Source organism: Zingiber officinale, chromosome 1A (assembly GCF_018446385.1).
Source record: "Zingiber officinale cultivar Zhangliang chromosome 1A, Zo_v1.1, whole genome shotgun sequence".
NCBI lineage: Eukaryota > Viridiplantae > Streptophyta > Magnoliopsida > Zingiberales > Zingiberaceae > Zingiber > Zingiber officinale.
Window position 1 is genome coordinate 192296211 of NC_055987.1, and position 25942 is coordinate 192322152.

General features: G+C 38.4%; 5 protein-coding genes across 7 annotated transcripts; 2 read left to right on the forward strand and 3 right to left on the reverse strand.

Annotated features, from left to right (window-relative positions):
- Positions 1–1112: 1112 nt before the first annotated feature.
- On the forward strand, positions 1113–5082 carry LOC122038937. The gene is made up of 6 exons (XM_042598918.1): positions 1113–1244; positions 2753–3024; positions 3123–3229; positions 3349–3481; positions 3748–3942; positions 4583–5082. The coding sequence occupies exons 2-6, from the start codon at positions 2767–2769 to the stop codon at positions 4871–4873; spliced, it is 984 nt and encodes a 327-aa protein (XP_042454852.1). The 5' UTR covers positions 1113–1244; positions 2753–2766; the 3' UTR covers positions 4874–5082.
- Positions 5083–6562: 1480 nt separating this feature from the next.
- Positions 6563–7690, forward strand: LOC122038939 (non-specific lipid transfer protein GPI-anchored 1-like). Its single transcript, XM_042598921.1, has 3 exons — positions 6563–7018; positions 7306–7365; positions 7438–7690. Exons 1-3 carry the CDS (start codon positions 6679–6681, stop codon positions 7584–7586), a joined length of 549 nt encoding a protein of 182 aa, XP_042454855.1. The 5' UTR covers positions 6563–6678; the 3' UTR covers positions 7587–7690.
- On the reverse strand, positions 7658–13948 carry LOC122038938 (CBS domain-containing protein CBSCBSPB5-like). Of its 2 annotated transcripts, none has more exons than XM_042598920.1 (14): positions 13571–13948; positions 11728–11896; positions 11511–11643; positions 11257–11427; positions 11040–11118; positions 10808–10921; positions 10663–10729; positions 10119–10224; positions 9982–10040; positions 8921–9024; positions 8706–8842; positions 8548–8633; positions 8373–8462; positions 7658–8153 (listed from the first exon to the last, which is right to left on the reverse strand). In XM_042598920.1, the coding sequence occupies exons 1-14, from the start codon at positions 13696–13698 to the stop codon at positions 7965–7967; spliced, it is 1632 nt and encodes a 543-aa protein (XP_042454854.1). In that variant the 5' UTR covers positions 13699–13948; the 3' UTR covers positions 7658–7964. The 2 variants fall into 2 exon arrangements, with proteins under 2 accessions (XP_042454854.1, XP_042454853.1); XM_042598919.1 differs by having other exon boundaries at positions 11036–11118; positions 11255–11427.
- A 357-nt stretch (positions 13949–14305) lies between these two features.
- Positions 14306–18324, reverse strand: LOC122038941 (C-type lectin receptor-like tyrosine-protein kinase At1g52310). Of its 2 annotated transcripts, none has more exons than XM_042598923.1 (4): positions 18024–18324; positions 16653–17078; positions 15822–16392; positions 14306–15071 (listed from the first exon to the last, which is right to left on the reverse strand). In XM_042598923.1, exons 1-4 carry the CDS (start codon positions 18133–18135, stop codon positions 14492–14494), a joined length of 1689 nt encoding a protein of 562 aa, XP_042454857.1. In that variant the 5' UTR covers positions 18136–18324; the 3' UTR covers positions 14306–14491. The 2 variants fall into 2 exon arrangements, with proteins under 2 accessions (XP_042454857.1, XP_042454856.1); XM_042598922.1 differs by having other exon boundaries at positions 15822–16395.
- Positions 18325–18511: 187 nt separating this feature from the next.
- Positions 18512–19375, reverse strand: LOC122038942 (CRIB domain-containing protein RIC4-like). The gene is made up of 2 exons (XM_042598924.1): positions 19090–19375; positions 18512–19005 (listed from the first exon to the last, which is right to left on the reverse strand). The coding sequence occupies exons 1-2, from the start codon at positions 19217–19219 to the stop codon at positions 18665–18667; spliced, it is 471 nt and encodes a 156-aa protein (XP_042454858.1). The 5' UTR covers positions 19220–19375; the 3' UTR covers positions 18512–18664.
- Positions 19376–25942: the final 6567 nt, after the last annotated feature.

Below are 25942 nucleotides of genomic sequence, written 5' to 3' on the forward strand. Positions count from 1 at the left end.
GTGTATTTTCTATTAAATTGAGTACGACATTTTTCCTATTTAATATAATTCCTCCTAAATTTAGTACCATTTGAAAAAAAATCTAGTATATTTTTCATCCAATTGAGTACCATTTAAAGAAAATCTATTATATTTACCATTTAAAGAAAATCTATTATATTTTTCATCCAATTGAGATGGAAAAAGAATATATACTATAGAAAATATACTAGATTCTAGTTTAATGTATTGAATTTAAGAGGATTTATACTCATTTTTAGATTTTTTATACTTAAAATATCAAGGATAATTAGATAAGTATATTAGATTAGGTAGTCAAAATAATTTTTTTTTTTTTTTTTTTCAATAAGGAGTGCATGTAAAATTATATTGGCTGAGAATTGCATGTAAATTTACCTTTTCAAAAATCATTAATGCGACCGGGAAAAAAAACACATGCAGCAGCAGGCTGCCTTATAGCCGCCCCACCGCCACGTCTCACGGTTAACTCGCCTTTTCTACCTGCTTTTCAGTTTGCCAGAGACACGCGGGTCCCGCCGCCTGCTGCGGTGGCCTTTCCGAACGCGAGGCGGCGGCTTTTTTCGCCCTTCGGGTCCCGGACGATGGGAGCAACCGCGCACCTACAGAGCGACACGTCAACTCGTCTTGATTGCGGTGTTGGGTACAATTGTGGGTATGTTGTGTATCTCGAGCAGACAGGAAAGCACGGCGGTCGCAGTCGTCGCGCCGATGGTCGCGAAAGGAGGAACGACAAATTTTGTTTTTAAAGAAAAATAAGTTATAGATAAATATTCGAATTTTAGTATTAGTTTTTATGATTTATTTATCGTATTAATTTAAAGAAATTTGTGGAGTTGGAGATGGATAAAACTTTATTGTAAAATAAATTAAAAACTCGAATGCGAATGAGCTTGGTCCTTTATGTTGAAAATAATTTTAAAAATATTTTTAAAAATTTCTCCATTTTTTTTTTTATAATCGGTCCATTTGCCTCGCCGGCCCTTTGCTTTCCACTAGATAATCCTTTGGGACCCACGGCGCCTTAACAGGGTAAGCAATCGGGTGGGTTGACGTTGCAAGAGCGGTCTTAATTTGATATTTATTCAATTGCCAGTTGCCACACCGAAGCATTAAATAGTACCAAAAATACACTCAGGCGAATCCTCCTCCCCCTCCGCTTCTTCTTCTTCTTCTTCTTCTCGCTCTGCCGTCTTCACTTCGACCGGACCTCCTCCGGCGACTCGGTAATATTCTCTATCGCTCGCTCTTCTCTGCTTGGAAGGAACGCTGTGGTGGTTTTCGATTCGACATCTGTTGATTTTTTTGTTTTTTTGCACAGATTTGTGCTTTGGATGTGTGCTTCGACGTGATCTTTGACCCATTTTCTCGTTTCTATTTTGGAATCGAATGCCTCTAGTGATCCGGTGCTGTAGTTTTCCTCTCGATTCGCGTTGTTATTTAGGGCGAAGGGTTTGATCTTTTCTCAGGACTCTGTTGGCTGTAAACCTAGTGGGAGAACGGTTATTGTTTTTGCGCTTCATTTGTACGCTCGGAGTTTTTTTTTTTTTGGCTCATATTTCCGATTGGCGTGTTCCAGTCAAAGTTGTGATCTTGCTGTACAGAACTTAGTGTCGGTGGAATTTTGTTGTTTGTTCATGAATTAGTTTTAGATCTCAAAAGAAATGTGAAAAGTTTTCTTTTGAAATTGATCGTGTTGCTCATAGTGTATGCTCCGGTCAGCGAGGTGGTTTTGGTCCCTTAGATTACCTTTTGCGTGGAATACAGGGATCGTTGTGCTGATTTACTGTCGTTCTAGGTTTTGAAATGCTGTGCCACTACTTTGTTTTCTGGAAAGTATTGAATCACCCATAGCGAAGCTATTCTAGACCAAACAGCTGCGTGCTATCGTTACAGAAAAAAGTGGAATTAGACCTAAATAGGAGACGAATGCCTAGTGATGAATTTCATATGTTGAGTTTTTTTTTTTTGCCGCTGTTAATGATGGTTTTATCTTATCTAAAGGACATTTGAAGAATACTGCCATTAAAACACTAAGTAGGGAGTGTGAATATCAGGGTTATACGAATCTTTGATTAACTACCTAGGTACATAGTGCTCTGTCAAATTATTCATGTTTTTTGTCTTATATTTTGAGTGCATTGTTTTTTGATGAGAATATAATGTTTGATGCATCATCCATCTATTAACTATTGGACTGCAGTACTCGATCAGTAATGTAAATTTCTCATAGTGGTGCTTCTTGAGGGAAAAAAAACAATCGTTACTTTTAGTTGGGTTCATTTTCCCATGCTTGAGTTCTTGATATTAAAATCTTGGGATATCATAGTTTTCCACTTTCTATCTTCTTAGGGATGGATAAGGTTTACCTTTAGATTGATCAAAAAGTTCCTCCATAGTGTTAATTTATGTGATGTGATGATCATTGCATCCTGTAATGATTTGGTTGGCCTTTTTGTAGATTTAATGGCTTGCATACCCACGTGTTAAGATAAAACATTTCTACAACCATTTCACCTTTTCCAAGTTCTTTTTTGAGAAAACTGTAGACTAATAGTTTAGGGTTTGAGGCAGATGTAAATTTTTGATATTTTGTAGCACATGTGGAGTTTGTTTTAAATGAAAACTTAGAGATTCTGTTTCACATATCATCATGAACTTTATCAACGGATAAGAGAATTTGCTTTTGATGTGTTACCCTCTTCCTCATACGCTTTTCTTTTTCTTTATTCAGATTTATAGGTGAGGATGTCTACCAAAGCCCTCAGGGATCTTAATATAATCCCCGCATCCGGATTGGACAAGACTATTGATAGCAAAGGAACTTTAACAAAGTTGTACCCTGAGAATGGATCTGAATTTCAGAAGAAAACTCCTCCCCTCTGTTCTGTTCCAGCAATTAAAATCGATATGGGGACAACTGTAGCAGAGATAGGAAATGCAGAAGTTGAGTACATAGAATCTGAGAATTTGAGTGATGTACCAGACTTGGATGCATGTTTTAATGTATGTTTTTATTCTTCAAAATGTTCTTGCCATCCAACAGCATGTTCAACTTTGACCTATGAAAGCACATTTATCTCATTTCCTTTTTTTTGGTGCAGACACTGTTTAGCAGGTTAGACTCAAAGGACTGGGTTTCTGTATGTGAAGCCCTTAATAACGTGCGCCAGTTGTCGATATACCATGAAGAAAAGCTTCTCGAGATCTTGTCAGTTATCTGCTCTTATTTGTCTTCAGTGTGTTTTTCTCATAATTAAGTCATTAGCCATTTCTCAACTGACATTTATTATCTTCTTTGTTGCTTCTTTCTCAAACCTTTTATCGTAGAGGATCTGTGATTCCGTTGATTGTGAAGTCACTGAAAAGCCCTAGAAGTGCTGTTTGCAAAACTGCAATTATGGCATCTGCTGACATATTTAAGGCTTACAACGATAAAGTCATTGACTCAATTGATTCTCTGGTAAATTTTTGAGCATTCTTTTTAATTGATATTTACCCAAACACGTCTTTATTAGTTTTTTTTTTAAATCAAAAACCTTCCCCAATCTAGATTTTTTTTCCTCACAATTCACCTAGTTATGATGATTATTTCCTCCAAACAATTTTTGGACCTGCAATTGCAAATCCTAAGACTCATAAATGTTCTAAACTTTTTATTGATCTTGTAATATCAATTATGTTAGTTCCTCTACCAGATACTAAGGCCCTGGATTTTTCATTCTTCAGCTTGTCCAATTGCTTCTGAAGTCCTCACAAGACAAACGGTTTGTATGTGAAGCTGCTTTGGCCGCTCTCATAGCTATGACCACTTCTGTTTCTCCCACACTTCTGTTGCCAAAGTTGCTACCTTATCTCACCGATAAAAATCCGCGGATACGAGCAAAAGCATCTATATGTTTCAGCAAGAGTGTGCCTCGACTGGTAAGTTTCCTTCCTCTTCAGAGTGATGATTTCATTTTTTTTCATCCATCTATTTATTTGCAAATATATTCAGGGAATTCATGTTTCAATACATTATGGATTTTTTCTAAAAAAGCACGAGAGATTCATTCTCACTGGGGTTATTTTTCTATACTTTCTACTATTTTCTTTTGCACCAGATTCTGATTGGATGTTGGAAGCTTCAGCTAATTTAGATTCTAAATCCATTTAAATTATGTTGGGATGGCCATATTCCTCAAAACGGCTTCTTGGTCCTGGCCTGTTAGAGTTGGGCTATGAACCTGAGCTAAAGCACAAACACAAAAGGGTCAGGCTGGGTTATCAGCAATGCTTTTTAATTTATTTTGAAACAAATGAGTTTCAAAAGTACTTTTGAACCTGAGCTACGCACAAGCACAAAAGGGTTAGGCTGGGTTATCAGCAATGCTTTTTAATTTATTTTGAAACAAATGAGTTTCAAAAGTACTTACCTATCTAATCTTAGCATTCATACAAATAAGCTAACAATCAGATCAAATTTTGCACCGAACACATCATTATCATTTCATGTGTGTTTAGTTGGTTCGTTTGATGATTCACATGAATAACCTTTTGCATTCTAATCATATTTTAATTATAGGGAACCGAAGGAATCAAAGCTTATGGAATCGACAAGCTCCTTCAAATTGCAGCATCCCAGCTGAGCGACCAGCTTCCTGAATCGCGAGAGGCTGCGCGAACACTTGCTATAGAACTACAAACAGTTTATGTAAACTCCCAAGCATCCTTCCCTCGAAACGAAGGCTCTCTCGACCCAATGGACACTGAGTCCTGGGAGGCCTTTTGCCATGCGAAGCTCACCCCTCTACGCGCTCAGGCGATTCTCCGTGTTACATCGACGACTTCAAAAGAGGCTCTCGTGTTGGGTTAGCTACCTCTTGTGGTTCAGCTACTTATTGTCTATTTAGGCGATTCCACTGCTTATATTATGCATTCGATATTTTTGTACATGTTATAATGATAGGAAATATATGTTCGGGGCACTTTGTAAAATTGATCTATTTTTTACGATTTGAGTTGTTTTTTTTTATGGGACAATTAATCTGCAGTAAATGCTACAGACAGAAGTTCCGTGTGGTCTGTGTGAGAACATTAATGTCAGCACAGAATCCAAGTCTCATCTAAAGTTTAAATGAATAAAATTGCTAAAGAAATTTTATTTTGAGTAAAAATAAAGAAGCCTTTTTTTTTTTTTCAAATTATAATAGGACGCGCTCTATGAGTATTATTATTATTTCTTATCTGAATTCACACGTATGTGCAGTTACAGTCTTGAATAGTATGAAAGTTTATATATAAATATATATATATCGTTAAATAGTAGTGTGGGATATATATATATATATATATATATATATATATATATATAAATAAAGTTATGATTGGAAATCCGTTATGATTTAAAAAAAAACGGACGTGGCCTTCTATTTTCTAATAGGACTATGGGCGACGGAGCTAAAGAGGGGACTCCTCTTAATATAAACATATATATTTCTTCACTTTAATATGAAATTTCTAACTCCGTCGTCTATGGCCAATGCATATGGCTGGCTAATATCATCTGATCTTACCCTGAAGCTAAGTAGATGATCATCAGAAAATAACGATGAGGTGGCTATTCATCTGCGCTGATGGTACCTCGCTCCTGCAATCATAAGTCGTTAGTGCTAAGTCGGGAGGGATTCCCGGTGATAGCCTTCCGACGCTCAAGTCACATATTGGCAAACAAAGAAAGCAAAGGAAGCTAAGAAGAAGTAAATGGTGATTCCAGAAAACATTTTTTTTACGTACCTTTGCGGACGGCTGCTTCCCCTCTTATATAGCGCTTCAACGGGTTGACTACACGCTTCCCGGGCGGATGCACACCCCAAACTTTCCCCAAAAGTTAACATCGAGAAAGGGTCCCTGACATCTTATCATAACGGGGCAAACACATCTCTATCAAGACGGCGGAATCTTCTTCCGTACGATTTTCTGTCCATCCGCGCCATCAGCCAGCGGCATCAACTCCCAAAAGGATTTTTTGTCCATATGCACCACTAATCGGCGGCATTGACTCTCAAAGGGATGTTGGCACGTATCCCCTGTCTTGTTTAGTCTGACTGGACTTCCCTTAATCGATCCGACCGGCCTTTTCTCTGACCTTATGCGCCTATGTCTCGGCCGGTCAACGTGAATGTACTTTGTCTCACTTGACTCCGCCTTGATCGGTCCGACCAGCCTCTACCTTGGCCTCATGCGCCTGCTTGTGCCACTCGACGCGCTGTCCCTTGTCTAGACGCGTTGTAGGCTTGGCCAACCCCTCCGAACTCTTTTAGTCCGATAGGGATGAAAGGCCTTCTGACCGATTAATCTCTCGGTTGACCACCTCTTAACTTTGACTTCTACCAAAATGCTGAACTTCCTTGGAGCTGGACCCTTCTGGGTCATCCCCGGATCACCATCCACATTTCATTCCAACTGTTCGGCATCATACCTGCCACACCTACTCAACATTTAACGCATCTCGCAGCTCATGAAAACCAGATAGATGGCTGAGCAGCCATTACTGCTATTAAATGCTCACGAGCCTCCCCGTCCTCATATTTCGCCAGCTTCGGCCTTCCAAAGCAACCGAGCACCTCGATCGAACCCTCCTCCTCCTCCTCCTCCTCCTCTTCCCTTCGATACGTGGCCATGGCTGGCGCCGACACTGCTTTCCTACTCGCTTTCCTCGCCTCGTCGGCAGCGTTCGCGGCCTCCCAGGACTCGTCCATGCAGCAGAAGTGCGGGCAGGAGTTCACCAAGGTGACCTCCTGCCTGAACTACGCCACCGCCAAGGCGGACGCCCCCACGGCCGCTTGCTGCAGCGCCGTGACGGACATCAGGAACACCGACGCGGCCTGCCTCTGCTTCATCATCCAGCAGACGCACTCCGGATCGCCCGCCGTCAAAAGCCTCGGCCTGCAGTTCGATAGACTCCTCCAGCTTCCGGACGCCTGCCATCTTGTCAACTCCAGCGTCAGTAACTGCCCGAGTAAGTCGACCACCTTTACTTACTGAACCTTGTCCAGTGCCATTCAATCGTTGAACGTAGAAATAGCTAGCGATCTAATTGAACATCCGTTTATGTTACACCATATCTGGACTCTTTTAGTCAGCGAGTGGGTCATTAATCATTAGGCATTTATGATCGGTGGACTGTGACAATACTTAATGGTATTTTATCACACTAATTAGATGGACTCTTCCAACAGTTCGATAGAGAATCTATAAATGTTTAAATGAGCTTTTCTTACCTTCCACTTGTGACTTGTTTGGCAGAGCTTCTGAAACTCTCTCCTAACTCGCCTGACTATGCCATTTTCACCAACTCCACAAAAGGTTACAAGGTTCCTCTTCCTTTTGCCAGAGCTTTAAACTTGGCACAGATTGAAATTGATTCTTTGTGTGCAGTTGCTTCCACTTCCATATCCAACGAGACTGCAACTGTGAGCAACAGCAACACTCCGAATGGGGTCAGGCGTCAGGTCGACTGTGTTGGTGTTGCTGTGATCGGACTGGTTTCCACTATCGTCTTCTCCATTTTCTCAGTAGGAGCTTGAAGAAACTCCGGCGGAGTGGTTCACATCTCATTCTGTGCAAAACAATGTCTGTATGAACGGAAGTCAAAGAATGAGGAATAAATGTCTGGGACACTCTTCAATTATCTTCTTAACATCATATGAGTTCGTACCAAATTAAATACACACTATTTAAGATCTCTATACTCCAACCATATTCAACATTTCTGTTTCATCCTGAGGATTCGTAGTAAAACAATCGTTTCCCTCTAATTCCAATCCTCGAACACCTTTCCTGTCTTCAGGATAAATAATAAGTACGTGCCTCGTGCTTTATTATTGCACTCTTCCAATATTTGTTGAACTCTTTTCTTTATGGTTACAAGAGTTTGTGATTGATCCGGACGTTTAGTTTTTCATCTACGATGCTGACCTCTTCAAGTAGGCCATGACTCCGATGCCTGCAATTAGTGCTGCTCCTGCAGCCACTGTACTGTATGCGCTCGCCCATGCATCCTTCTGTGCGTACTCCAGATTCCCAGTGCCTGATCCACCACGACCTTTCTTCCTCTGGCCGATGCCAGCGTAATCCAAATGCAACCTCAAACTCTGCAAGATAAATGGGGCTCACGATGAGAACCTGACATGTTTGTTCAAAAATGATATGGCAAAGGGGAAATGGTCCGGAGAAACACAATGGCAAGAAGGTTTAGGGTATCTTTGAAATTTCAACTGTATTCTATTGGATGGAAGCATAGGGTCCTCATTAATACCAAAATAAGCGTATTCAAGTATAATGTCTAGGCATCTCAAACAGCATGATTTTACCTTCCAACCAGCTTGTCTCGCATGGTCCACTGCTGCCGCAAGGTCACCATCCGATGCAAGAATAACTTGGTCGTGGTCCTCATCTTCATACTAGGTCGATCAAGGAAAAGATTCTTATTGACCAATATGCTTGATTGTTCCAATTAGTTAAGGAGTAAAGAATCCTAAATGGTACCAGTATTTGTGGTAGATGGTTTTTATCAATATCGCCACCAACCCTCTGGAGTATGCAAGCTAGAAGGTCTGTCAAGCTTTGTGTTTCTGCAGTAAACAAGTTCCGTATAAGCTTTTCCAGAGTAAAACTGTTTCTTTAATTTTGATCAAAGTGCCTACCACAGTTAAATCTATGCATTCTTCCCTGTTTATCTTGTAGCTTAAAGCCAAAGGTCGTTGACAAGCTTGAAGGTGGGTAGAAAGCAGATGATCTAACTGTATCTTCGGTTTCTGATGCAAATTTTAGAGATCCTTCACTAAAATACAGGCAAGGTATAAGTTATGATGACAAAGACAATGAATGGGTAAAATAACATGGATGGAAATATGTATACCTTCGAGAATCATCTTCATCCAAAGGTCCGAGAGACAAAGCAGAATCCCAGAATTTCTGCATCATGGCACTCGCGTTTTCATTTGCTGCACCTGTGTTTCCAGCCTACACAGGATTAAAACAAAAGAAAACTAAATAACGGAAATCACATTAGCAAAAAATTGGATGATAGGCAACAAAATGAAGAAAGTAGGAATTCTCCAAAAGCACCTGACTAACTGAAAGAACATTTTCAACGGTTCAGCCAGGCTGTAAGACTGTTACTCATCCATAGACTAAAGAACTAAAATTAATATCCATTTGCTTTCATTAATTTGTAATCTATAATCAGCCGTCCAAAAGAATTAAACCCATCATTCATGCAACTAGTGGACCAATTTGATAGTATGTAGATGAATCAACTAAGTAATTAGTTTAAAATATCAATATATTTAGACAAGAGATGATAATAGGACGGTGAGACGAACCAACATGCTCAGATCGCATGAGATATTTCTGAGAATCATAGCTACTTGAAATTGAAAACCTTTGAATACCACTCAAAACATTTTTCAATAAAATTTAATAAAGACATATGCTGATGGTAGTCTATTTACTCGATGAGCTCTCTAATAAACTGAATTTGATTATTTGAGCTGGTTTAAACAGACTTCGATAAATATTTAATGATATCCAGTAATACATGTAAAATAAGCAGGTTTGATCGTACTCAGATACAATTTGACCTATGAAATTCTAATCAAGCAACTAAAATTTGGTTTGTTTAAATCAGTGAGACCCCAGTATAATATTAAATTTCAGGGAAAAGGATTGAACTTGACCTTTTCCAGGCAATGTAAAAGCCCACTACTACAATCCATGGCCATAGATAACCATGATTTATTCATGGACCAAAAAAATAGGACAGGAGAGGGACCAATGTGGCTTGGCATTTAAGTAGATACTAGATAGTGATATCTCACTTCCGCTTATTTAGTAAAACAAACACGACTAAAAATGATATCATAAGAAATATAAGCACGACTAAAAAGGATATCTCAAAAAAGTTTATAAACAACTTACAGTGGCTATTGCAGCATGGGCAATATGAATAACATCAAGAACTGCAACAATATTCCCGTCTGCTCAATAAGACAAACTATATCCGTCAAAATCAAGGGTAAGACAACAACATTTGATTTTCTCATGGGTAATTATACCTTTATCGACAACAGGTAAATGTAAAAATTTCCCGTCATGCATGATATGAAGAGCATCAAGAATTGCTGTGTCAACCTTTGCACATTCAGGATTTGGTGTCATGACCTGAATGTAAAGATTAGCAAATTGGTTATTAATACATCTTCAGCAGATTTCTCTTTGTGGCGATGAAGAATAAGAAAGAACATATTGAAGCAAAAAAAAGGTAAAAGAAAAACAATTAGAAATAGGTTCCCTTAAAAATCTGAAGTAACAAACAATTCAAAAAGTCAAAGCTTGATCAGTTTAATAAAATTATTTTATCATCTATTCTTTACTGGCATTTGTAGCATTTGTGGGTGGCAAAAAAAGTACAAGGTCTTATGAAAAATTTGGAACTGTATTAAACATATTTAGGACAAAAGAAGACTACAAATGCCAAACTAGAGGACAGAGTGAGAACAACATAGCCAACAAAAAAAAAAAAAAAAACAAATAAAAGATCATAGGCAATTGAAACATATGAAAACTAAAAATAAGACAAATATGTGACCAATGAGATACCTTTTCCACAGGGGTGGATTCTGGTGAAAGATTTTGGGCAACTAAGCGCATTAAAATGTCTCTTGAACTGATAAAAAGAAAGAAAGAAAACTAATTCAGAGAAAAAAAACAACCGAATAAAAAAGTTAAATTGACAATAGCATACGTCAGAATTCCCTGGGGTTTATTTTCAATTGTCACAACTGCTGAACTTATCTTGAACTCAAGCATCTTCTGGGTTGCAGTTAACACTGAATCAGTAGGTGAGATGGTAACAATCCTAGAAAAAGATTCCCTATCAGCTAATTGACAACATTTCATCTGCTTACTCAGCTACTTGCAAATGAATGTCACATTTCCTTATAAAAATGTAAATTTTGAAAAAGAATATTACCTACTTTGAATTCTCTTGAATGATGGTTGACAAAGATGGCTTAAACATCCGCTCTCGAAGAGTTTCAATAAATGTATTGGGACCTAATAGAACAGATTAAAGATATTGATAAACACATCTATATTTTTTTCTTGAGAAATGACAGTATGAACAAGAATACTTTATTTGAGACCAGCTATAAGACAAATATCTAACTGCTATAAGAAATAGAAACTGCACACCAGAACCAGAAGTCCCCCAATGCTTTTCTACCCCTTCAACTGCAGCTGCAATGGCCTTTCCCTTTTCAGCTGCCCTTTCCATTCGTGCTATCGCATCATATAGACATTTTGCAATGTCAAGCAAAGCAATGACTTCACCTTTTTCTACAACTGGCAAATGCCTGAACTTTCCTATAAGTAGCAAAGTTGAAAGAGTAAATACAATTTTAACATAAAATGTCAGAGGTGCCAATCAAATTTTGAGGATCACACACCTTGTACCATCTTCTGTAATGCTTCCACAGCGAGTGTGTCAGAAAGAACAAACATTGGATTTCTAGTCATAACTTTTGACACGGGAGTTTCATCAAGTTTTAGCTCCTTGGCAATGACTCTTGTGGTAATATCCTTTAACAAAGAAAAAAAACGTAATAATATGAACTCTGATATATTCCCTTGCTTTTTTAAAACTCATGCTGACAATGGATGGACCTTGTCTGTAAGAATTCCACACAATAGTGCATTTGAATCTGTCAACAAGACAGCATCAACCCTTCGTACAGCCATCCTACGACAAGCTTCATAGACAGTTGTACTTTCAGGGATAGTCAAAGCCTTGGACAAACGTAATCTCTTAACTGTTCTTTCTCCACTCATAGTTCTGCCATCAGATTCGAATTTCAAAACAAGGTAGGAAGGTATTTTATATCAAAATTATGTAAAGATAATATACACAGTTAGTTAACCTATCAACAGATAGAAAGATCTACAAAATACAAAGCACAATTTTATGTAAATGTCTCAGAAGTTCTTTTGATGTTTAAGATAGAGGAAATGCTTTACAATATGAAATATTTTGTAACAAACTTTAGTGTAATGGAAAATAAATCTTGTTTATTTCGTGCACTATGGTTTCACCTTCAAAATAAAGGAAAAAAGGTTAGTTGTTCTAGATGATCCAAACTTGAAGCATGATTTGCCATGGGTTGTCAATAACAGCCCAGCTGCATGAGGCAGGAGAACACCATTTTGCCAATGTAATTGGGAGATGGTATGATAATTCGTTTTTGTAAGGATAAATAGGTATCTCACTACAGTTTTGGCAATAGGAATAATGAAGTGTTCCAACAACACTGTCTTATACCTACCGCAACAGGTTAACAGGTTATAGCAATTAGCTGAGACATTACCTCCAATGATCAAGCCCCTTTAGTTAAGCTACTACACATGCATTGAGACACTGGACTACTTGATACCTCCTCTAAAGATGAACTGTATACTACTGGCTCATTGAGATAGAAGAATGGATAATCGGCACATTCTTATTACTTCTTGTTAAACTCAAGGGATTGATGTTTCATGAAGAAACTAAATGAAAACAAATGCCACTATGACATGTAGTTCAAGAAATCACTTGTACAGTTTTTGCTGTGATAGTGATCCAGCATATGAGAATTATATTCTATTTACTGCACATGTCTGCACATGTATGCCTTCCATCCTCTATAAATTATCTATGGGCCAATTCATCAGTTACATGAGCTACTGAATTGATAGCATACTGGGAAAAACATTTGCTTTGGTTGGCTCTAGGAAATTGTGTGGATGTGATTCTAGGATCTCTTACGTAGAACTCCCAAGCTTTTTATGTATGTTTACAATCATTCAGTTCATCTTTAATATATCCAATAAGAAACTTCCCTATGATGGAAACATATTTTAGGCCTAGACGCACTGTCCTGTAAAGTATTTCTCTATTTTAATTCAAAGGTTGGCAAGAATATGTTAGCTCTTGGTAAATCATAATACTTTTCACTTAGGAGTTGGAATTTCAATAACCAGTATCTCACCATTTATGCTTTGTTTACTGTTTTGCTGATTTCATCTATCGATTAAAACATGGGGCGTACAACAAGTTGGGGAAATGGATGGATGAAAAGTGAAGAATGAGTGAATGAAATTAAAAGGAAGTATATTTTCACTATCTCTACTAATTTGAAGATGAAACCGATGTAAAAACTTGAAACTTCAACGGTTCAATGCACGGACAAAAGAAACTCGTTTTAGTCATTTCATCAAGTTGACAAAATAACGAACTACAACAGTGTCTATATGACAAGAACTGCTATGAAAGATTTTTTTTTTCCCCTCCAAAGAAATAATCATACAGTCCAAGATCATGAAAAGAATTCAACATCATCAGGCACAAACGAAAGTAGAAGACGAAATCCATCGAAAACATCCGCCGTAAGCTATTAGAAGATGAAATCAACTAAAAAATAATAATAATCGATCGAGAAGATACTAGATCTAAATGAGGGAACAAGAAACGCACGGAGGTCGAGATACAGAACTCCGCCGTCCAGAGTCCGAGCCGTTCTCCGTAGTCTTCTTCCTTCCCAGGGAGCCGGTCCCCGATATGCTCCTCCTAATCGACCCGCCCCCGACGCTTTGCCCGTCCATATGATCCAAAGATCAACGCGGCCGACTCTTAACCTTTCCTCGCCTTTTCCAACAACTCCGGCGTTGTAGCTCCAAGAATACTCCTGCACTCCTTCCCGCGAGCCGACTCGGATCGCCGGCGGCCGAGAGAGAATCGGACTCGCGAGAAATCCGTAGAAGCGACTCCGCCTGATGCGATAAGTCTCGCGACGCCTCTCCTCTCCTCTCCTCCTCCCAATCTGACGGGAGGCTAACCTTCCTTCAATTTTGTTTCCCCATTTTTTAAAATAAAGCGCCCCGAAAACATTCAAACTTATGTACCCGACAAAGTACTGATCCATTCGGCCCACCTACTGGCCAATCGAAGTAAGGGTACGAAACAAAAGTAACACCACACAAGTCGAAGCTATACATACGAGCGTGAGGGTAAGGCAATCGGTAAGATTCGATTGGGTGACGATAAATAATTGTACGCCACGTATTTCTGTATTTGGCTAATATTCTTGAGGTCGTCAGTTAGGGTGCATAAACTGTCTCCCAATTCACTACCGTTTACCTTTAAAATGAATCAAGTCTGGATTATTATAAAAATCACAATTAACGTAAAGATAATACAAACAGCACAAGATACTACTATCAAACTTGAAGCACTGCAATGTAAGAGTAACTTCCAAGGAAGCTTGTTCTCGACAAGTCTTAAGTTATAACCACTATATATGTAAATTATCATCGGCTACATGACACGCCATTAACTTCTAAGGCAGCTTTAAGCGATGAGAATCATAGTAAATTACAAACACTATTTAAATTAACTTCAGCGAGGATACTCCACCTCCAACGGCAACATTGGCGATGTTGCGCTGGTGCTCGTGCCGCTTCTTGGCTGCTCGGAGAGTGCTCTCAGACCCAACTGCTGCAGTTGATGCACGACATGCGACATCCTTGGCCGAACTGATGGGACGAGTTGGGTGCATGAGTATACGAGATCCACAGCCTTTTGTATCACCCCGACCTCTGGGATGTCAGATATGAAAGGATCGAGGAGTTCAACATATCTGTGGGACTGAACTAGCGGGGTCGCCCACTCAAATATTGTCTGCCAGCCCACGGATTCAACAGCCTGGCTCGGTCGTCGGCCGCTGATGATTTCCAGCAGCAGCACACCGAAACTATAGACATCACTTTTAGTTGTCAATTCGTTTCGATACATGAACTCTGGAGCAAGATATCCATAGGTTCCCGCTGTCTTTGTCCTTTCATGCATAACTTCCCATGGCACAATCTTGGAAAGACCTACACCCATCAGATGAGACCCAAACTCTTCGTCAAGAAGGACATTGCTTGCACGTATGTCGCGGTGTACAACTTGGGGCTTCACCTTGTCATGCAGGAATCTGAATTTGTGAAAATCAGTTAGTATGAGTATGAACTGAGTTCAACACAGCATCATCAACAAACCATAATTTGAAGTCAACAGCAAGCATTTTACCTGCCATTTAGCACTAATGTACGACGATATAATTAATAGTTCACAACGACAAATCTAATTAGGTGGATCTTATCCTGCTATATCCTATAGCCATTGGACATGTCAGACGTTGATCAATTATATCCTTAATCCTAACTGGTCTTTCACACCTTCACCACATCCTGTAGCCATAACTAGAATGAATCAGAAGTGAATAAGCCTAAGAAGAACAGATGTCGAATTCTGTAGAAAAACTCTATAATTTAAATACAGATATTTGTGACAAACCAAGGAAAAGGACTAAAGAGTTGTTCCTATCATGGTAGTTCAATATATCAAACATTGGAGAATAAAGACTCTGATACTTGGCCTCTTCATTTCCTCCTGTACTCATGTTGGACACTAATCCTTCAAGTTGACACTCAATTCTCCCATTTTGATTTGGTGAAACAATCATGTCAGACACATAGAACATGGATCTACATCCATGTGGACAATCATACAAAAGAATTTTTAAATTACTATCTTTCATACTTTGTAATTCATTTGCACAAAAGAATTGTCTTATAAATTAGGAGAGCACTACGTAGGCACCAAACGGCAAAACAAAAATACAATGGTAAGAAATGATTATATGCATATGCTTATCTTGATATTCGTTTTCTACTGTACTTACGCAATCCCTTGAGCAAGTGTTGTAGCAACTCTCATCCTCATGGCCCAATCTAAGCTTCGACCGCCTCTTGCCATGTGGTGCAGCCATCGATCCAACGGTCCATTGGCAACAAATTCATAGATAATATAGCGATCACCATGATCATAGCAACAGCCTTTTACAGCAACTAGATTAGGATGATGAAGTTTGGCAACCCTTCCAATCTCAGAATAGAATTCCTTCTTCCTTTGAAGGCTATACCTCTTCAGTCTCTTAACAGCCACTCTTGAGCCGTCAGGCAAGAGACCACTATAAGTTCCACCAGTTTTGGCATCACCAAGAAGTCTGTTTCCTTCACTAAAGTTCTTTGTAATTGATCTCAACTCTTCGCTGGTGAATACTTTCCATAATGGAGGAACTAATGCAGCTGTTGAAGGACTAGAAATTTTGCGAGACCGTCTGCGCTTCTTGCTTCGCCTATATACTAGCAGCCATACGACAACAACCAAAGTGATGAAAAGGATTAATCCACTGACAGCTGCAAGGGCGATCATATACTCCATATGGCAAAGCTTGTGGGAACATTTGTTTTCTGCTGCAAATCAAAATTATCACTTGGCTAAATAGTGGCACAACAGAACAAATTCCATTGACTAACTAGCAATACAGAGTAGATGAAATGCTGAAACTGCAAATAAGGGGGGAAAATAGTAGACTTGATTCCAATGGGCGCACTAACAGTATTTACATAATGTTGCCATAATAGTTTAGACATAAACCAGAAATTTTATAAAATAATGCCAAAATTAGGAACTCGATAAAGCAAAGGATCATTAAAAAGTCATGTAGTACCTCGAGTAACCATGCAAATATAGTCATGTGATGTATTGCAGCTTTCAGCAACAAGAGCCACATGGCTATTAGGCACCAATGTACACAGATCAGGTGGGCTCATTCTGTTGCACGAAGCACTTGAACAATCGAAATGAAAAGATTTGCCAGGGAAAACAGATTCATTCCATCTCGAAATATTGTCAGACCATTTCCAGCGAAATCCAAGAGAAGAATTATAACCTCGTCCTCCCACCCAGCATCCTCTAATGCTTCCAGCGCATAAGCTTTGAGCAAAACTCAACTCATCAACTGAAGTGAGGGCTGCCAAATAGCCACTAAAATTCTGGCAGACTCTCTCTGATTGAACCCAAGGTAGAGAACCAGTCATATGCATAAAGCATTTGTTCTTACTGGGACTGACATGCCAACCATCAGGGCAGTATGCTATTGAAAGAAAGAATATATTAAAAGCATGTAAATCTACAACTTATAGAGTTAAGACAAATAATATATTTATAGAAAAGAAAGGGTAGACAATAATAAAAATGCAGACATTCTCTTGTTAATGATAATGCCCTACAAAATTGAATTGTAAAAGAAATCACTGGAAATATAATTGTATTATTCATTTATTCGCAATCTCGTTATCTTGCGTGTAACTAACCCATTCTAATAAAAGGTACTGATAATATTGTTGCTTGAATAAGATATGATACATGAACCTCCCTCCATATCCATGGGGCCGGCACTAGGGGGGCCGCTAAGGTAGTGGATCTACCTTTGAATAAGATATGATACAATCTGAAAGCATGGGACGATACTATTAAAATGTCCTTAGTTGATTTTAAGAGAGGACATCGACTTCACGGTATGACTGGTATATACAATATTTTTATTACGTGATAATAGCAGATGACTCACACCTATAAAAATGGTGATCACCTCACAGCTATATAGATATGTCAGTGTCTAAACAAGTGCATATGTGAAATTGTTAGAGAATTCAATTGTTAACTTACCGTCATATTTGGATAAGTCTATAAGTGAAATTCTTGCACGCCTGTATGCATATGCTAGTTGTTAACTTGCCTTCGAATCCTTATTAGAAGTAAAATAAACATAATTAATTCATAAAGCATGCGTCTTTCACTGATTAGCGCCTCCCTAGCACTTATATCATGCTCCAAATTCTACAAATATCGATCATACCTACAGAACCAGCAAAAAACACTCCCAACTCCAAAATTCGAGCAAAAACCTACACCGATCGACAACTAAAGAAGCGAATTTGCTAAAACTGTAATTGATGTAATGTTGTAGTCATTTTTTCAGCATCACGCAACGAAAACCCAACTGGAATAAAAAAAAATGGTTAGGGTTACAACTCACGGTCTTGAGCTGAGACGACAGCAAGGAAGAAGCAGACGAGGAAGGAGGAGAGGAAGGCAACATCCCTAGATCCACCGCCACCAACACTGCCACTACCTCCTCCCTCCTCCATAGCAAAACGCGCTTCCCCTACTAAATTTCCAAATTCCGCCACCGCTCCCGGCGGCGAACCCCAAACCCACAGGCAATCTGGTAGCAGAGGGCGACAACGACAGAACGCGTAGAGAGAGGCGCGTAGAGAGAGGAGAACTGAGAAGATCGCCTCCTCTTCCTCTTCCTCTTCTGCGATCTCGATGCCTCACTCTTCCGGTTTATTCCCAAGTCAAAGGAGACAGTGACGGTCCGGGCCAATCAACTGCTACAGTGGGAAATTTCCACAAAAGTAGTTGAAATAATTAAACATAAAAAATAATATTAATTAATTTAGAAATAAATGAGAAGTATAATAAATCACATAATTCCAATTTTATAATAAATTATCGCAAAAAATTAAAATTCTTTTAATTCGACATGTGAACGCAGAGGCATTGGAGGTGGCATCACTTTCCACATTCATTGCGACCGTGGCAGCGCCAATAAACAAAAGAAGCAGATGGACCAAAGAAAAGAGCAAAGCAACAAGTGCGCCGCCGCCGCCGCCCTCAATGCAGCCAAGAGCCATGGGAGCCGCCGACCGGTGGCGGAGGAGCTCCAGTTTGGCCTGCCAACGACAGCTCGAACTGCTTCAGTGGAAAAGAAGGGAGGGAGAGCAACTCCAGGGAGGCCTTGTCCAAGCGGCTGAGTCCATCCAGTCCTATGTGAGTAACATGCTGAACGTCAGTCGGAAACCCAATCTCCATCTCCACCTCGTCGTCCTCCTCCTCCTCCGCCTCAAATGCAAAGTAGTTGGATAAGTTCTTGAAGCTCTTGACTAGCTTTTGAAATGAAAGATTGCTGAAGGAGCTCTTCGGCTTCCCAGTCGGCTGTCCCTTAGCATCTCCACCTTCAAAACAATAGATAAAGCAGAGGGGCTCTAAAGTGGATGACTCTCATGATAACATCACAAAGAAGAGTAAAAGAATGCTACTAGATGTTGCTGGGAATCCCTCAGCTTGTGCTCTGTTTAGTCGATTTTCATGGACCGCGATGCTCGAATGGGAGGCGCAACCAACAGAGAAGGGGAGGATGACAAACCGAGGCATCCACTTATCGCTCATTGCATCATCAAAGAGAAAGAACAGATGAATTTAAGGTTGCTTAAGGGAAGGTTGGCTTTGTTAGCAAGAATAATGAATCATTTCAGGTGCAGGATTTACCCAAGTTTGGTTGAGGGGTGTGTATGAGGGAGAGAGGGACGGGAAGGCAGGACAATCATGGAGTGGATTGAGTGCTCCATTATGTAGATAGAGGAATTAAACTTCTGGTCCACAATCTGTTTTTGTGTGTCACAGCTGCTTGACATGCTGTGACCAGTTGCAACTTCCATTTCCCTGCAGAACCAACAAACAACTTGAGCACGTTACCAAAAAACATATCGCTTTGGGATGGTCTAGTGGCTAGCGCATGAGATGTTGTCATCATGAGGTCTGGGATTTAAATCTCGGTAAAATCGAGATAAAATGTCTTCCTTATGTGCTAGTCACTATTCCAAAGGCTAGTAGCCCAGTTAGTAGCCGCCCGTGTTTACCTCCTCTGTGTTGGTACTGGGACAGGTTGGCGGGAGCGCTGGGGGCGATCGTATTCGCCTTTTGCCACCATGTTACCAGAAAATACGGTGCGATGGTAAAAAGTAGGACAGACTCTCAACGAGAGTTTGATTCTCACACAAGGCATTTCACATAGCTGCAGTGCTTGAATCACACTCATGATGCTGATAATCCTGATGGCTGATTGGAAACTTCAGTCGGTCATCTTAAAAATTAGTCGGTTTAAAGAAGAGGAGTAAAATCATGTCCTATCTCCGAATTTGTTTTTTCATGGCTGCAAATAAATTAACTTGCAGTGTCTTGAAGCTTAGAATGATATAGATATGTGATGCGGATATACCTGCGTCACCCAAAAGGGAATTATGTAAAAGAGATAAAATAGAATTATCAAAATTGACCAGATTAAATTATCAAATCAAATAATATTAGTATTTGAATTATTCTAATAATTATGTTATAATTATTAGAATAATTCTCAGAATTATTCTTAAAATAATTCTATTATTTATTAATTGGTCAATTGACCAAGTTTTTTTTGAATATTATATATTGTATTGTCCTTAGGGCAAATATCAATGAACAATAGATTTTATTACTCTCATATTATTTCTTCCTCTCTCCCTATTCTTCCTCTTTCATGGTATAAGAGTCATCTCTTTTTTATCTTCCCTCAATTTCTTGAGGTAGAGATCCAATAAACGGTGAACTTTTATTTTTAATTTTTTCCTAAGACCTCTTCTTCTCTCCCATGTGTTTTAATTTTCTTATTCTTCTATATTTTTCAGATCAAACGAAAAATACTTATTTTCTTCCGCCGACAACCCCTTTGCTTCTCTTTTCTCTTCCTTAATCTCTGTTTTTTTTTCCGTCTCCGTGGTTTTTCTCCACTACCATCGGGCAAGTTATTTTTTTACTTTAGATGTCAAATACTCAACGACATCAAAGAGACCAAAAGCAAAGTTCAGACCGATGTCAGATTTGTCACATCGTTGGTCATACTGGAAATATATACCCTAAAAGACTTGATTGGTCTCGGGTAAAATGTCAAATTTGTCTCAAAATTGGACATTTCGGTATTCAATATCCTAGTCCATTTGACTCAAATTTTATTGGTGGTCCTACAGCTTCAATACAACCATCTATTTCACAAGTATATTCTAAAGTCCTTTCGTCTTTGCCTACTTATGGTAAAACTCCAAAGTTTTCATCTACTGATTGATATATTGACACTGGAGCAACTCATCATGTCACATCAGATTATAATATCCTTAGAGGCGTAATGTCATATTATGGCTCAGATACGGTTCAAGTAGACGATGATTCAGATTTACAAATTGCTAATCTTGGAAACACATATGTTCATTTATCTAATCGAACTTTTCACATGCGCAATGTCTTTCATGTTCTATGTATCACTAAAAATTTACTTTCTACATGTCAGTTTTGTCTTGATAACAATGACATTTTTGAGTTTCATCATAATCATTATCTTATACAGGATAAAGGAACAAATACTATTGTGTTTTTTGGGAGAATAAAAAATGACCTCTACTGTCTTCAAAGTTCTTCAATCAAAGCTTCTGTTTGTGAACACACAAATAAACCAGCTTGGCATGCTCGACTTGGTCATCCTTCCCTTTGTATTGTTCGGTCAATATCAATAGGTATGGTTTACCTACTTCTATTACCTCCTCTCCATCTCATTCATGTAGGGCCTACATGGAATCTAAAAGTCATAAGTTACCTTTCTCTACGTCTGATCATGTTTTTAATTTTCCACTTGAAATAATTTATTCTAATATTTGGGGTCCTGCACCTATTTTGTCTAATCAAGGTTTCCAATATTATGCTACCTTCATTAATCATTTTAGTAAATATACTTGGCTTCATCCTATGAGAAGGAAATCTGATTTACTTGATATATTCTGTAATTTCCAAATTCAAGTTGAACAATATTTTAATTGTAAAATATTCTCATTTCACTCTGATTGGGGAGGCGAATATCAAGCTCTCCATCTGTTGGTTGCTACTCGGAAAACCTAGAGGTTCCACTGTACAAAAATTTTGTACAAAGGTCTGAACCTTTTCCTAGCTACCATGTGTTCTTTTAAATTAAATTTTGGATCGCCTGCGGAACTTAACATGTTTGATCCAAAACTTAATCTATTTGTTCTTTTAGGTTTTGACTTGGGTCTCCTGCCGAACTTAACACGTTCGACCCAAATCACCTTAAGTTATTAATTCCATTAAATATTAATTTCCATAATTGGTTCCCAGTACTGACGTGGCGAGGCACACGACCTTCTTGGATATGGGAGCAACCACCACCGACTAGACAAAACCTTTTATGGAAAGCTAATATTTAATTTCCTAAAATAACTTTAGGTTAACCGAAAAGAACAATCAAATCACAAGGAAAAATAAAACAAAAGAACACAACATCGAAAAACATATCCGAAATACTAGAATCGTAAGCCTCTTGTATTTGGTATTATTTCCATAAATAACTAGTATGATGCGGAAAGGAAAAATTACTAGTTATACCTTCTAGAAAGACATCTTGATCTTCTACCGTATTCCTCTTCTAACCTCGGACGTTGTGTGGGCAACGATCTTCCGAGATGAGAAACCACCAACCACCTTCTTCTCCTCCTAGCTAGGTTCGGCCACAACAAGGAAGCTTTACCAAGGATGAAGAACAAATCACCAACCAAGCTCCAAGGGATGCAAGCTTTCTCTCTTTCTTCTTCTTCTTCTTCTCCAAGTAGTATCCGGCCACCACAAGAGCTCCAAGGGAGATGAAGAATTCGGCCACCACAAAGAGGAAGAAAGAAAGAGAAGATGGCCGGCCACAACACCAAGGAAAAGAGGGAGAGAACAATAGAAGTTGTTTTCCATGAAGGCACCCCTACCCCTTCTTTTATATTCCTTGGCTTTGGCAAATAAGGAAATTTATTTATAATAAAATTTCCTTAACTTTCTTTGACAATAATTAATTAAGAAAAATTTAATAAAATTTCTTAATCAACTAATCATGGTCGGCCACCTCAAATAGAAAAATTAGGAGAGTTTCAATCAACAATTAAAACTTCCTTATTTGTCTTTGGAAATTTTAAAAAATAAAATTTCCCTTTATAATCCCTTCATGGTTGATAAAAAGAAATTTCTATAATTTTAATTTTTCAACATGTGAATAATTTTTAAAGAGAAAAAATAAAATATCTTTCCAATCTACAAATAAGGAAAGAGATCTAATCTCTTTCTTTAATCTTTTGTAGATCATTTTAAGAGAGATATTTTAATTTTAATTTTCTTTAATAAATTATATCTTCCACATAATAAAAATTAAAATTAAAAATCCTTTTTAATTTAATTATGGCCGGCCCTCTCTAGCTTGGGTTCAAGCTAGGGCCGGCCACCCTAAACCATGCTTAGGCCGGCCCTAGCTTGATTCCAAGCTAGCTTGGCCGGCCCACTTTAGGTGGGTATAGGTGGGTATAGTACTCTATAAATAAGAGGCTACGATAGGGACCGAGAGGAGGAATTGGTTTTGGTCTTCCGATAAAATTAAGCATCCCGTGTTCGCCCCGAACACACAACTTAATTTTATCAATAATAATTCATTCCACTAGAGAACTATTATTGAACTACCGCACCAATCCCAAATTACATTTTTGGGCTCCTTCTTATTATGAGTGTGTTAGTCTCCCTGTGTTTAAGATATCGAATGTCCACTAATTAAGTGAGTTACTGACAACTCATTTAATTAATATCTTAGTCCAAGAGTAGTACCACTCAACCTTATCGTCATGTCGGACTAAGTCCACCTGCAGGGTTTAACATGACAATCCTTATGAGCTCCTCTTGGGGACATTATCAACCTAGTATCTCTAGGACACAGTCTCCTTCTATAATCAACAACACACACTATAAGTGATATCATTTCCCAACTTATCGGGTTTATTGATTCATCGAACTAAATCTCACCCATTGATAAATTAAAGAAATAAATATCAAAAATATGTGCTTGTTATTATATTAGGATTAAGAGCACACACTTCCATAATAACTGAGGTATTTGTTCCTTTATAAAGTCAGTATAAAAGAAACAACCTCAAATGGTCCTACTCAATACACTCTAAGTGTACTAGTGTAATTATATAGTCAAGATAAACTAATTCCTAATTACACTACGACCTTCCAATGGTTTGCTCCTTTCCATTTTGATCGTGAGCTACTGTTTATAATTTATAAGGTACTGATAACATCATCTTCTATATGTGACACCACATACTATGTTATCTACAATATAAATTAATTGAACAACTACAAACAAATGTAGATAAATTGACCAAATGTGATTCTTTATTTAACATAAATGTTTACAAAAGCTTAGGCTTTCAGTATACACTCCAACACCATCGTCATCTTGTCTCTTGTGGAATTGTTCATCGAGTTTCTTGTCCTCACACTCCAGAACAAAATGGCTCTGCTGAGAGAAAACATAGACATATAGTTGAAACTGCCTTAGCTCTTCTTAATCATGCATCGGTTCCGCGCAAATTTTGGGATGAAGCTGTTAACACTGTAGTATATATCATAAATTCACTCCCTACTCCATTGCTTAATTATAAATGTCCTTTTGAAAAACTTTATAATCAAACCCCTGATTACATTTTCCTTCGAATTTTTGTTTACACATATTATCCATGGTTACGCCCCTATTCTAAGCACAAACTTGACTCTCATTCACTACAATGTGTTTTTCTTGGTTATAGCAACTTGCATCATAGTTATCGTTGCTTACATATACTAACAGGACGAATTTATATTTCACGACATGTTACTTTTGATGAGTCTCTATTCCCTTTTTCGGTAGCTTCTTCAATCTCTCCTCTAGATACAAGTGGCACCTTCTTAAAGCCACCTAATATTATCAAAAGTGATGACATCCTAGGTTCTGCTCCGGAGTTCTCTAATAACTCTCATATACCATCAAAATCACCTCAGGTTGCTACTCCAATCTTGGAAGCCTCGCCGATCGAAGATAATATGCTCTCTAGTTTTGGTTCCTCGGATAATGCAAGTCCATCATCTACATCACCATGTCAGCCTACTTCCTCGTCGTCATCAATAAGTGATTCAAATGATAATGCTCCTCGTCGCATGCTTCCCGTTAGTGACATTTATGAGTGTTGTCTACCAAATGCAACTCGATATCCCCTTCCACGAGCTCTAGTGGTCTCTTCAAAATCTATTGAACCAACTTATTTTACACGAATACATAAGGATCTAAACTAGCGTAGTGTAATGACTACAGAATTTGATACACTTCTTCGTAATGGAACATAGAGTCTAGTTCCGTGCACTCCCTCAATGAATGTTGTGGGCTCTAAATGAGTATTCCGTTTTAAGCATCGAGCTGATGGTTCTCTTGAACGACACAAAGCTCGACTTATAGCCAAAGGATTTAGTCAACAACCAGGTATTGACTTTAATGACACTTTTAGCCCAGTCATCAAAATTACATCTGTCAAACTATTATTATCAATAGTTGTTAGTTCTAATTGGCTTGTACGACAATTGGACATTTCAAATGCATTTATCCATGGTTATCTTGAGGAAACTGTATTTATGGAGCAACCACCTGGGTTCATTCATCCACAATTTCCATCTCATATTTGTCATCTTAAAAAATCCTTATATGGTCTTCGATAAGCTCCTCGTGCATGGTTTCATCGACTATCTAATTGGTTACAAGCTCAAGGATTTCTGGATCAAAGACTGACTCGTCTCTATTTCATAAATATAATGATGGATATATGATATTTTTTTCTTATTTATGTGAACGCCATTCTGATAATCGACAATGATCACAAGGGTATCATAACTTTATTAAGTCTTCTTAATCAAGAATTTCCTACTCAAGATTTGGGTATTGCTTATTTTTTTCTTGGTATTGAGCTTATTCCACATGAGAATGACTATCTTCTCTCTCAGAGTAAATACATTACTGAACTTCTTCAAAGAGCCAAAATGGACGGAGCACGTCTGATTTCTACACCAATTGCTATAAACAACTCTCCAACTTCATCCTCTCCTGCTCTACCTGATCCACAGATTTATCGAAGTATTGTTAGGGTCTTACAATATGTTACTATCACACAACCTGATATTACTTTTGCGGTATATCGTGCTTGTCAATTTATGCATGCTCCAACTAAACAAAATTGG